The 14,052-nt window shown below is 38.2% G+C and overlaps 1 protein-coding gene across 3 annotated transcripts in view; it reads right to left on the bottom strand.

Annotated features, from left to right (window-relative positions):
• The window catches only part of IFIH1 (interferon induced with helicase C domain 1), a 50,022-nt gene extending 44,351 nt beyond the window's left edge, over positions 1 to 5,671 (bottom strand). For 2 of the 3 annotated variants that reach the window (XM_045830782.1, XM_045830789.1), the window contains exon 1: positions 4,633 to 5,671. In XM_045830782.1, coding sequence (XP_045686738.1) covers positions 4,633 to 5,085 — 453 coding nt within the window. In that variant the 5' untranslated portion in view covers positions 5,086 to 5,671. The remainder of the gene's footprint in view (positions 1 to 4,632) is intronic. The other variant, XM_045830772.1, reaches the window with a different exon arrangement.
• Positions 5,672 to 14,052: the final 8,381 nt, after the last annotated feature.

Genomic DNA, 14,052 nt, shown 5'->3' with positions numbered 1-14,052 from the left:
TGTAATAAATACATTTATTAAAAACCTAAGCATATTATATACATTAAATTTTCTTTATTAATCAGCTAATTTTTACTATAAAATTACATTTACCAAACTTGCTTTGTCCTTACTGAGTTCAGGCATTTAAGGATCCTTATGCCATTATTTCCTATAAGTATTTTTATCATTTGAATGTGGAACTACATATAATACCTGTGTAATTTTGTCAGCTTCATCAAAATTCGGAATTTTTAAGGAATCTTCCCTGATTGAGTGTTAGAAAATACATCAATATACTTTGAAGCAACTATATATAACTACATATATAATTATATATATAATTAACTATATATATAATTTTACTCAATCTGCTCTCCTAAAACACAGTAAAGATATTAGATTCCAATACATAAACTTAATTGCTGAAATTCTTGGGAGGTAACTATTTAGACTTGAGGCTGCAACAGAACATATAATGATTCCCACTCATGTTCCTCCCCCACTGAACTTTTTCTCTGAATATCAAATTACACATAATTTGAAATGTCTATGAATACATTATTATCTAATTGAAGAATATAAGGTAAATATGAATTTATGGATAATATAACTCAATGCTTTCATATTCTAGATTCTTTGATTTATGTTTTTTCTTTCCAACAGAAATGAGTAGAGAAACCAATGATATTTCCAATAAGCACTGATTTACCAACACAATTGTACAGCTTGATAAAAATGTTTTCTATCCCTCATAATAACCATAGATAGCTATTTAAATATAATGGTGATTTTTTGAATACAGCAGAGCTCCTCTTAGTGCCAGCAAATCAGGAAGTAAAACTCACATTACAAGCAAAGAATTTTAAAGAACTAAATCCCCCAAAAGCTAGTATCTTACCAAAGGATTATATATTGTCAAATTAACATAACTAGTTTCTTATTAATATTTTTTCCTGCTAATAAAATTCATATCTATCCTTATTTAGTAATATAATGAACTGGTGAGGAATGACCAAGGTACTCAATTTTACGTAGGGAGAACAGGACTAGTGGACTGGGTATCTAGTTGGATTGGTCCTAGCATCTCGGGTTCTCCTATGCAAAGAAAAGTTGTATGGGGTTTTCTGGGACTATAATTGTTTACACTTTGAACTGCCCAGGGCTGAAACATGCACCTCTCTTCAACTGCTCCAAATAATATTAAAACATTATGAAAATGTTTATGTGATCATTTCTTTTCCAGAATTCATGGCTAAGTCAATGAATGGGCCAAGATGTCCAATAAGCATCCTAGCGGAGAAGCAGGTCAATCTGTGGGCAATCCTTAGAGTTAGTGATCATTCTATTGTAATGAATCATAAAGAGACTCTTGTACTTATTTCTGAGTCACCAGTATTCACATAATGTCTAGCTTTTGCTAGACATTCTTTAACTATTTGTTAGAAGAATGAACACTGATCAACACTATAACATAGGCTCCATGAAAGCACAGAAAATATCTGTGTTATTCTACAATCTTTTCATTATCGTGGCACCTTTGTGCCATTCTACAAATTCATAAATGAATAAATAAAACAATTATATAAGTTTCTTTGGGTAGTCACTGTACACAAAATTAAATCCAGGGTCATTTTCAGAAGCTGTGCCATGAGGGGAGGAGCGCTAACATGTGGAGATTGGAATCCTAAACTAACAGACCAAGTAAACAATGTCTACTGGAAAACAAGAAAAGAATTAAAATGAAATGTGATTTTTAGAAGTCCTGACTACTTTGTTAAATGCTACTTTAAGCTGTCCAAAAGCAAATTTTGAGCTCTTAATATTACCATCCATCCATTCCCCAATGTCTGCCATGATTCATTATATCATGTGTTTTCATCTCTTATTCTAGACAACTCTTTGGAAATAAATTTAACTAACTGCTTAAGTATTAATCAATATTTATTTAGTACCAACCCTATATCTAGTCTTGGTTAGGTTCTGAGAGCTTAAAAGTGGAAGGATAAAGTTTATTCCTCAACTCACAGTTTATAATCCAGGGACTTTAAAAATCAGATCTCAATTAACCTAAATCCCTGAAACTGTAAATTCACAAGAAAATGTAACCAAATGAATGATAATAAAAGTTATCATCATGGCAAAATAGCTCTTTACCATATATAGCTTTTTCATAAACATGATTTTGTGTTTATTAAATTCTATGGGAGAAGAAATTATTATTATATTAATTCTCATGGGTAAACTTAAATCAGGGAACTTAGAAAACTTGGCCCAAAGTAACATATATGATGAGAAACAAAGATGTTAAGTCCAGATCCTTCCTTTCCAAATTCTCATGCTTTTCCCACACTTTTCCATTTAAGATAGACATTCATCAATGGCCTCCGTATGAATAGATTCCTCTAAACCTAGAACATCTTTCCCATTGTTCACCATTTCTTATTCTGATGACACATGTAAAATGATGTGTACAAAAATCATTCCAGAACCTCAGAGAGACACTATTCCTCTTTAAAGAGTTTTAAATACATAGCCCCTCTGTCTTTCAGTGCCTCCTTTGAGATATGAATCCGAGGGAGAGTTTGGGTTGTGTTGGCCTTAGCTGCTACCAGTACACAAATGTCCCTTTACTCTGTATCTTTCTTGTGTCAACTCCCTTGCATTACTGCTAGCTGCCTCCAAGCTTGCCAGAATCAAGAACTTGGATAAAATCTAGCTGGAGGAAATTCAATCCAGGCAAGACAAAAGTGATGCTGATAGGCAGAAGTATTTAGAGTAAATAAGGAAAAGTGCTGTTTCGCTGGCAATCGGGACATCATACCCACCAAACATAAACAGCTTTGTGGTGTTACTGGACTCTGTTGCTTCTGGACTTCCTAACAGCTACTGTGGCGGAAAATGCCATCTTCTATCTCCAGCTGGCTTGAAGGCTGCATACTGTCTTCCAAATTAAGATTCTGCCACAGTGATGTACACATTTGTCATATCCAGCTGGACTACTATAATGCGTTCTAGCTGGTTCTCAATACACAAAACTACATAAACGTTACAGACAACAGTGTAAAGTAATTTACTTGTTGGGAAAACCAGCCATCAAAATTAGATGCATGTTTAGGATTTTGGACAAGCCCCATAGCTGTCAAATCTACAAGGGAACATGAAATTTAGTCACTAAAGACTAAGTCACAGATAAGCTGGTATGAGTCCAAGGCCCAAAACCTTGTAATGAAGATACCAACAATTAATAAGTCAAAAAAAAAAAAAAAGAAAGAATGAAAGAAAATGATAAACTGATAGCATGTTAGACAAGGCCTTTGACTTTTAGTCATAGGTTTATTTTCCAATTTGCCTTTCAATATAAGACTTTTGACCTATCACCCTGAATAAGTCAGATTCAAATAGGTCATTACATCTGTAACTAGTAGTACACCTTTACTTGTTAGAAAACAATGAACGATAAAACATTACATTAAGTATAAAATCACTTACAAAATTCACCATGTGGAAATGCTACCTAAAATATCCATTGCTCCACTAATATGAAAAACTGCAATTAGAGACATATTTTCTCAATGAATCTTCAAACTTGACTCTCAGAGAATGTTGAAACTCCAGAGGAAAAAAAGTGTGTATATTATATGTGATTTCCCTATTTAGGCCAAGACTAAATGGCATAATGTACAATATAGGCAAGAGATTGATGAACACCTTCTCTGAAGTCCAGATAATAAATATTTAGGCTTTTTGGGCTATCCTGAAGTGCAAAAGCAGACATAATCTGTAATGAATGAGCATGGCTGTGTTCTATAAAACTTTTTTTATGCCCTGGCTGGCATAGCTCAGTGGATTGAGCACAGGCTGCGAACCAAAGCATCGCAGGTTCAATTCCCAGTCACAGCACATGCCTGGGTTGCAGGCCAGGTCCCTAGTGGGGGCCATGTGAGAGGCAACCACACACTGATTCTCTCTTTCTCTTTCTCCCTCCCTTCTCTTCTCTAAAAATAAATAAATAAAATATTTTTAAAAAACCTTTCTTTATAAACACCAAAAATTTCAAAATCTAAAAGCCAGTCTTCACTTTTGGGCCTGGCAAAACCAGTAGCAGTGTGGATTCAGCCCATGTGTCATGTTTTGCTGATTCCTGTTCCATGGCAGTGTATTGAAAAAGACATAAAATTTCACACCATCAGTCCCTAAATCACTAGCTCTGCCACAGTCTTCCTAGGAAACCTTGGGCAAGTTTTTAACCTGCCTCAGTTTTCTCATTTGTAAAACAGAGTTAATAACGTTATACACCTCAATGGATTATTCTGGTAATAAACACTGATAATACATTTTGCAAAATATACTAATTGCACACAGTAAGCATTCAATAAATGTTATCTATTAGCACACATTATTATTCTAGAATTAACTCATTTGCTTATTTCAGTGAAAGAATTAGAAAAAATGGCCTTTTTCTATTTAAATGTTCAAAATTATATTTTAAGTGCCTAGATATTCTTTTTCTCAATGAAGGGTGGAGCCAGATTTACCCAAAGATGTCAAAGAACATCTGGAATGGGGCCAAAAACTGACCAGCCCTGAGATGCAAATTCTGCCTAAAAGCTCAACTCCATCTGGTACTGACAATCGGGTACCGACACCTACCCGATTTCTGTCTTCGATTGTCAACAGTTTCACCTCCACACATTTATCCAAGACATCTCTAACCAGAAGCTTGTTCACCAGAGTGGGCTGAAGGAGGTTCAGCAGTTGGAGACACTCATCATGATCGTTCTCAAACGATGGTGACGGCAAGTCTGTGAGATCAGGGTTCACGTAGCGGGCAGCTAAAGGGTTGCCTGCTCTCCGGAGGGCGTCCACAAATACCCTCGTCCAGCCCAGGGGCCAGCTTCCCTTCTCCAAAGTGCTCAGGAGCAGTTCAGCTGCGCAAATGTCCCCCTCCGTGACGGCAGTCCTCTGAACCTGCTCTTTCACCTCTGCAGGCAGAAAGTTCAGGTAGTCCAGCACGGGCTCCACCTGGATGTACATCTTCACTCTGGCCCGGAAACACGAGATGAGATATTGGAAGCTCTCATCTGCAGAATACCCGTTGGACATCTTTCCTTCTCAGAAAAGGCGAGGTTCTCCCAAGCACACGGACAGGTTGCTGTTCTCTGCTCAACAGGTGCTATGTGTGTACCACTGTCCGTTGCCTTGGAGTAGTAGGGTCTGCCGCAATGTGCCTAACAGCAAAGGGGTTGGCCTGACAGCAAAGGGACCCGCAGACCCGTTCGGCGGTGCGGTCGAACCCCGCAGGTGGGCAGGTGGGCAGGTGCGCGGGGAGTGCCAGGCCGAGACGCAGCCGCGGGCGGACGGCACGGACCGCTCGCTGCCTCCGCAGTGCTTCCGGGTGGAAACCGGGCAGCCCCCGCCGCGCTCTCGGCTGGGAGCTTTTGAGTCCAGCCTTTGGCCAAGCAGTTCGGTTTCTGTTTCGATTCTCCTCTTCAGGAGTTTCCAAACGTCAACCGCCGGGCGCGGGTGTGGCTGTTACGTCCCAGAGGAGCCACCCTTTGGTCGGTTCAGGCAAGGGGAGTCCTTTGGCTGAGCACTGCGCCGGACCGAGAAAAGGAAAGCGAAGTCGCCCGGCCCCTCCCGCCCCTCCAGCCCCAGCAAGGCAGCCACGCTCCGGCAGTGCACCACCTGCGGGCGTTTTGTCTTCCTTGCAGGATTCTGCCTCTTAAATCAGACTTCTTTCCCACGGCTGTCTTGCAACACATCCTCGTCAACTAAAATGTGGAAGGCAGGACAGCGCGTGATTGGGGACTTTCCAGCCCAGAAGTGAAGAGAAACTGATGCCCTACAAGGAGTTCGCTACAGCTGGAAAATGCAGGCAGGTCCTGGCCCCGCCAGGGTGGTAAGATTGCAAGGGGCAGGTGGAGAGATGAAGCTAACAAGGAATGTTTCCAGAAAGGTGTAACTCCACAACCTCAGGATGAAGTGACCACTGCACCCTTTTTAGATATAAACCTGACGTCCCGTGGGTCCCCAAGAACTAAAGGTTTCCTTAGGGAATTTCTGGGTGAATATGAGAAAAGAATAAGTCATGACAAAGCTAACTTTAGTGGCCCATTTGTAGACCAGAGTATTTATTTGGCTCTGACCAGGGCCTGGTGATAGACCCAGGATACTCTAACCACCAACTCAGTTTAGGAGGAAGCCAAGACTGAAGGTTTTCTATCTCCCAGCACATGAATTCCCCATGTCCTTTCATATACAACTTTCCTTTAACAAAACAAAACAGAATTCCCAACAACTTATTTTTTGACATAGCTGCCATTCTTTTCTTGGATTCAATACAGCAAGTTCTGGCTGAAGCAGCTAGGAACTTAATTAGTAACTAATGTACCAACTTGTAGTAAACATCAACATTTGTCTATGTCATGAGGGAAAAAAAGACACCACACTGAAAAATGGCAGCTTCATTTTAGCACAGAAGCCATGTAAACATGAGTCTCAGGTGCTACTCAGGCATTCCACTGCCTTGGGTGACTATGGGGGGTAGTCTATATGTTTCATGATGAGAACCTCATGGTCCAGAATTATATGGAGGATGCAGGGGTCATTTAGGCTATCAAAAAGATATATTTAGGAAAAGTAATATGATAGCAAGCACTTTCAATGATGTTTGGATAGGCAGGGAAACTTGGTCATGCTTTGGACTGGATAAGGAACGTAGAGTCTTTGTGTTTACCAGAGGCATACAAAATATCCAACAACTCACTGTATAGCAAATTAATTTTCTATATATTACAGCTAAGCCTTTTTCTTCCTTAAGTGATTGTATGCTACTTGGAGAAAGGACATACTTACACAGTACTCAGTGCAGTGTAAATAGTAAGACCTTGATGATTTCCCTGCTGAATGGGTATTTTATTTGCCATGACTTTAGCTTTGGGCCTCATCTTAAACAAGTGAAAGCTGCTGAAATGAAGTGAAGCCTTGGCCTTATAGGTGAAGCTGATTTGTACTCTTCTTTTCTGTTTCTTCATAAAGCACTACTACATCTTTTCTTGATGTTAGGAGTTGACCTTGTACCTGGGTAGAAGAGAATCAATTAGATGTTTCCACAGTAGTATTCAAATTATTAATTTCAGTTATTGATTCTACAAAGATATCTTTTGGGGCTACTACAAGCAAGTGCCTCCCCCCACTATGTGCAGGCAGGTTTCATTCGTATATTCAACAAAAAACAAACAACCAACCAAAAACTTTCCATCCTCTCATAACCATTTTTTGTTCTTTAGTTTCAAACACTGGGTAATAAGAGGGGTTGCTGACTAAATACAGGGAAATAATGGGATCTTTTAACACCATGAAATTGCTGCCCGGCTGAGAGAGGGTCAAAAGCAGAAGTTTCAGTGTTTGTGTTCAGATTATGTCATTCATTCATTCAATTATTAAAAAAAAAACATACCTACTATATGAGCAGCACTAATCAAGGTGCAGTTAAAAAAACTGAACAAACTCTCTAATTTTTTGGGAACTCATTCCAATGGGAGTGGGAAGACAGATAATGAATCATAATTAGAAAATATAGTGAACCAGGTGATATGGCAAGGTCTCTTTCTAAGTATTTTTGATGCCCTTGTTATTGGGATCATTTTCTTTATTTCTCTTTCACATAATTGGTTGTTAGAGTATAGAAACACTACTGAATTTTGTATATTGATCTTGTATGTTGAAACCATTGACTTTGTTGATGAGGTCTAACACTTTTGGTGGAGTCTTTAGCGTTTACTTCATGTAAAATCATGTTATCTGCATCTTTTCAAATTCTGATCTCTTAAAAAATCTTGCACTATTGCTCCAGCTAGGACTTCTGGAACTCTGTTGAAGAGACGGTGAGAGTGAGCACTCTTGCCTCGTTCTTGACTTTGGTAAGATTCTAGATGATAATGAACATTCAGGTTCACTGGCTGCCTTTCCAAACAGATGCCCTCTCCCAACTCTCACCATCAGCATCACATAATATCCATCAAAAACAATTCATATTTACTCTCCAGTATGAGTAACTCTGCTGGATGCGGACTGAGTGATGAGACTAAGGTGGGGGTACCCGAGGGAAAATAGAAAGGAACCTCCTTTGCTAAGTGAAATAGCCAGGGTGTGAGGGACAAATACCATATGATCTCATCTTTAACAGGAACCTAATCAACAAAAGAAAAAAGCAAGCAAAATACAACCAGAGACATTGAAATTAAGAACAATCTGACAGTAACCAGAGGGGAGGTGGAAGGGGATAATGGGGTTTGGAGGGAGGGGTGTTCAGGAACAAATATAAAGGACACATGGAGAAAACCGAGGTGGGGGTAGAAGCAAGGGAGGGAGATGGGTTTAACTGGGGTGGGGGGAGTAATAGGGGATAAATGCAGACAACTGTAATTGAACAACAATAAAATATTCTTTTAAAAAAAGAATCTACCATAACCTTGATAACACCCCTTCTGGAGGAAGGAGGTTGAGGAAAACAAAGCCAAACCATAATCTCTCAAAATGTATCTTTTTTCTTCACCTATATTTTTGCATCATGATTTACTTTATTTTCTGCCTTTTATTTCAATAGATGTTTTTCTCTGTCAAGTTTCTTCTAATAGCTTTCACTTTCATCCCTCTCCTTGTTTTCTAAATGTGTTTCCTTTTCCTTTCTCCTTTGAAGTAGACCTGCCAATCCTTTTTAAACTCCAAAGACATATTTCTGTCTCCATCAGTTTTAAAAGCCACCTTTTAGCATTTTCTTCTTTAAATAATAAGTCAGGAATACACTGCATAACAGATTCCCACTGTTACCCAACTTTTCATTTGAGTTTTCTATAATTAAGAAGTAGTAATAATCAGAAGAAGGGGCTGGAAAGAAGTCACGAAAGACAAGGACCTACAGCCAAGATTTCTCTATCCAGCAAAACTTTCATTTAAAATAGAAGAACCGATAAAGTGCTTCCCAGATAAGGTAAAGTTAAAGGAGTTCATCATCACCAAGCCCTTATTATATGAAATGTTAAAGGGATGTATCTAAGAAAAAGATAAGATCAAAAATACAAACAGTGAAATGACAGTAAACCTATAACTATTAACAACCGAACCTAAAACAAAAACAAAAACAAGAATCAACTAAGCAAACAACTAGAGCATAAACAGATTCACAGAAATAGAGATCACTTGGAAAGTTATCAGTGGGGAGAGGGACAGGGGAGAATGGGTGTAAAGGTACAGGGAATAAGAATTATAAACGGTAGGTGCAAAATAGATAGGGGAAAGTTAAGAATAGTATGGGAAATGGAGAAGCCAAAGAACTTATATTTATGACCCATGGACATGAACTAAGGCCAGGGAATGATGGTGGGAGGGCGGTACAGGGCAGAGGAGAATAAAGCAGAGAAAAAAATGGGACAACTGTAATAGCATAATTAATAAAATATATATTAAAAAGAAGTAGTAATAATCAAAGCTACCACTTTTTTAAAAATTTTACTTTAATAGTTGTTCAAGTATAGTTTTCTGTCCTTTACTCCCATCCCAGGCCACCCACCCATCCCTCCCCACCTTCCTCCCATTTCCAGCCCACCCCTAGTTTTTGTCCATGTGTCCTTTATATTTGTTCCTGTAAACCCTTCCCATTCCCCCCTAAAATCCCCCTGAAATTCCCTCCCCTCTCCCCTCTGGTCACTGTCAGCCTTTTCTCTATTTCAGTGTCTTTGAACTGAAAGCTATATTTGAACTTTGAACTTTGAGCTGTATTTTGCTTGTTTGTTTGTTTTGTTGTTTAGGTTCCTGTTAAAGGTGAGATCATATGGTATTTGTCTTTCACTGCCTGGCTCAAAAAGCTACCATTTTTTGACAAATCAAAGCTATAATTTAAAGGCTATACATGGTAGTAATGTCTTTTCCAAAGAAAAATGACAATTAATTTAGTTTAATAAGGAAATCCTTCTAGAATTATTATTGTTTTCCTTCATTTGTTTACTAATTGTGTCAATAAAGAACCTACCCTGTGTAATTTCAACTTAGATACCCTTAGCCTTGAGATATAGACCTGTGATTAAGCAGAGAGACTCTGAACTCAGGATGTCAGAATTCACATCTCAGCACTGCCTATGAATTGCTGTGTGTTCTTTAGGAAATCACCTTGAATTTCTCAGTTGTAAAAGGAAAATGATACCAGCACCACGTCATAGGTTGTTAAAAAGATAGATTGGAAAGCACTTAGCACCAGATATGGAATGTTGTATTTGCTCTGTGAATGACTGCCAGCATTCTTATACAAATAATAGATGAGATGGTACTATCTCTTAAAGAATGTACACTTTATAGTATAAGGAAACAAATTAGTAATATACACAAACACTATGTAATAACTATCCATGTAATTGAGTTTCTAGACAGTTTTTGCAAGTATTTCTGTTCCTTTTTGCAAGAAACAGAAGTTAATATGCTGACTTAGCAAAAAAGTTTATTAAAAGTTCCTGTAATAGCTTTATATCTCAAGTAGGTCCAAAACAGAAAAAGGAATTCTGGCAAAGTTTACTAGATCTTGACACACATTTCTTTAATTTCTTTTACCAATTCAATTACAAAGTTTTGGTTTTAAGTGTGCACATGTAAATGCTTTTCTATATAGCAAACACTTTTGGCCAAAATTTTTATTAAAATCAGTAATCAGTGGAAATTTTTCCAAATGCTTCCTCTATAGCTTAAGTCTTTTCAAAAAGTTACTTGCACATGTTTGTGTGAAAACAGTCCCTTGCCCCAAAGTCATTGACTGGCTGTGCTTCTTTTACTTTATTTTAAAATACATGCTTAAGAGCAAACTACAGTCAGATGTAATTGGGATGCTGTTGTCTGTCTTTTCATTGATACTATGGTTGACAGTAGCTGGTAGACACTATGGAATTAGCTCTCTGAACCTCTGTCCATTTCAGCTGACTGGTAATTGCTCTAATTCTTAGTACCCACCCCATAGAATTGATGAAATATTTAATTTCACCTCTGAAATAGTATAACTGACAAAGTTTCTAAGTAGGAGTAGGAGTGTTGTAGAATGAGTTACTGAAATCAGCTATTGGGATAGACTGAACTTTGGATAGACTGAACTTTAGTTGCTAAATCACAAATGCTTCAGCTAACATTTTTAAAAAATAATAAAGCATTGTCAATTGAAAATATTTTTATTGATGCACTAAATTATATTGATTACATTTAAAAATGTTCTTTAATCTTCATCTGATCTCTTACCTTTTTAATTTATATTCTATGATGTTATTATAGTTGTACATGTAAATATTTTCTAAATAAATAAATACATATTTATTAAGGTTAATGCTCATATATTTTTACTGATAAGGATCAAGAACAAATTACCTGGAAACTGCAGCTGTAGAGAGCCCCCCAAAGGGTAGAGGTTGTGCTGCATTTGAAGAGCAAGGTTATTAAGAACGGAGGAGGAAGATGTGCAGGTGAAAGGAGAGAACTCTAGAATGAGATGAGCAATTCAACATTTAAATCTCGGAATTACTAAACATACCAAGTCACCAGTATTATTATTGCTTTACAACAAATGTCAGTATGCCTGAAACATGAATATTTTTTATATCCTATTGTCAGACACCCTGTCCAGACATGTTTTTGAATGGAATATTTTTTTAAAATTTATGTTTTATTTAAAAAATATTTTATGCTCACTGTAGAAATATCATATAATATTGCAGATTTATGAATTACTTGTAATCCTATCACCCAGAGATAGACATTTATAATATTTCCAGTGTATTTCCTACCAGTCCTCTATTATGTAAATATGTGTGTGTGTGCATACACACATTGCACATTTGTTCAACAGAGAGTGAGCTGGGATGGTCCCAACCGTGAAGAAGAGATCTCTAGGGAAGGGCTGTCCATAGCAGGAGTGTGTTAATGTGCCACGCGGAGGAGGAGCCCATGAGAGCATCCCTGGGATAGAGATACACAGGCTCTTTGGACAGCAATGCCTAATATTAAATAACAAGTTCACTCCTGTGTTATACTTGTTGTACTGTATGCACGTGCATGTTGCGGGTGTACAGATTTAACAGCTCTGGGAGAGCTTGCACAGTCCTTCCCAACACTTAGAACTGGTGCAGAATTTTAGGGCTCATTTAGCACAGATGGTCATTTCATTGATTCTTTTTCCCTCAAATGCAATGAAAACATCAGCAGAGGCTATTTTACTATGAAGGTGATTTTTTAAAATTTATAGACTAGTCTAAGTTACTTTATTACTATAAGTGATCTACTTTAAAATACTTCAAGGTGAAGGATAGTGATTTTAATAGATGAATGTAAGTAAGGCTATAAGCATGGACTGAGTGAAAATTTGTTTTTATGCATTTCAGAATTAATATTTCAAGAATAGACTGCTTATGAATATATACATGTGCTATATGTTGTTAATTAGGAATTAAGAATAATATTAACATTCAGTATTTGTGGAACACCACAGTAAACTACGCAGTACAACTGGGCTTCCTCACAAAATGAATTCTGAAAGCTAACCCAGATTCTTGGGGGAGGGGAGGCAGTCACTGCCTGCGGCTCATTGTATTCCCTGAAACCCTAATGACACAGCGTCTCCTCTGAGGAGCCGACAGATACAAAGCAGTCCAGGCCAGACCTACACATTCCACTGCATTCACTCTTCTCAGAAAGGAACTAAATGGGGAAGCCTTCCCTTGCTTTCTTCCTTAGGCTCCTCTGTACTGTTACCTGCTGGCGATGGTGTCGCCTCTGCCGCCACCTTGTGGCGCTTTCACTATCAAATCTTAATTGGGTCAAACTGGTTGGGCCGGTTTCAAGGAGATAAAATTGTCATTATGTGAATTTTTTGACAGGTAACACAAAAAGGAGGTAATCTATATTTCCCAATGGGAAGATAAAACCATGGCTATACTTTAGTATAAACTTATAGTACTATATTTTATAAAAGCTGACAAAAGCATAAAGGACTAATTGATTTTCTAGTAAAGACTACCCCCATCTTGCAAAGAACCAAGATTCATAGAAGTTGTATTGTAGCCCAAAGTCACCCAGCCAACACATGAACTAACTTGGAATCAATTATCAATCTCTAAGATGTAATAGTTATTGCATAGTTCCTTTGAGTTAGCACAGATGATAATGACCAGAACCAATTGCTTTAAAATGTAGGTTTTATTCTAATTCTAATACGATGAGGACAATAGATCAGGAGATGATTGCCATTGAAAAAACAGTTTGTTACAGTGTTCAAGACCAGGCGACACACCACTGCTGTGCAGGGCCACAAGGGGGAAGCACCAGACTCAGTCAGGAGGCAGAAGAATCCAAGGGAAAGCATTGGTGGGAGCCTCGATTTTAGTTGCCGTGGGAAAGGCAAGATAAAGAGGGTTAGAATTGGCTAGTTCGAATAATTTCAGCAGGCTCTGGGCCTTAGAGGCCATCCTTAGGTATCTGGTGTCTGGCCCTGATGAGCTTAGAGCACAGGAATGTTGCCTTTTGGAGTGTAAGAGGCAGGGAGGAGTTCATTCACAGAATATGGGCTCTGGATTGGATAGTTTACCTATGCAGAGCACACTCCCCTGGTGACTTGCTTGCCCTTAAGAATTGACTAGTTATGTAAGGGGCAGTCTCTTTCCAGTCGGCCAGGCCCCAGGTGCTAGATCATCAAGAATACAGAAAGAAAAGAAAATATAGTTAATATACCAGTTAACAGACTTTCTTTTTATTTTTTAAATTGTTGTTCAAGTCCAGTTATCTCCATTTTCCTGCCACTACTTTCCCCTGCCCCACCCACCATCACTTCCCACCCTCAATTCTACACCTTTGTCCATGGGTCCTTTATACACGTTCCTTGATGACCCTTACCCTTCTTTCCCCCTTATCTCCTTCCCCCCACCCCTCCGGTGACTATGGGTTTGTTCTTTATTTCAATGTCTCTGGTTCTATTTTGCTTGCTTGTTTGTTTTGTGGATTAGGTTCCAGTTACAGGTGAGATCATATGGTATTTTTCTTTCACAG

Source organism: Phyllostomus hastatus, unplaced genomic scaffold (assembly GCF_019186645.2).
Source record: "Phyllostomus hastatus isolate PE091 unplaced genomic scaffold, TTU_PhHast_1.1 phas_contig_1, whole genome shotgun sequence".
NCBI lineage: Eukaryota > Metazoa > Chordata > Mammalia > Chiroptera > Phyllostomidae > Phyllostomus > Phyllostomus hastatus.
Note: the sequence above shows the minus strand (reverse complement) of the source record. Positions and strands in the feature narration are given on the sequence as shown.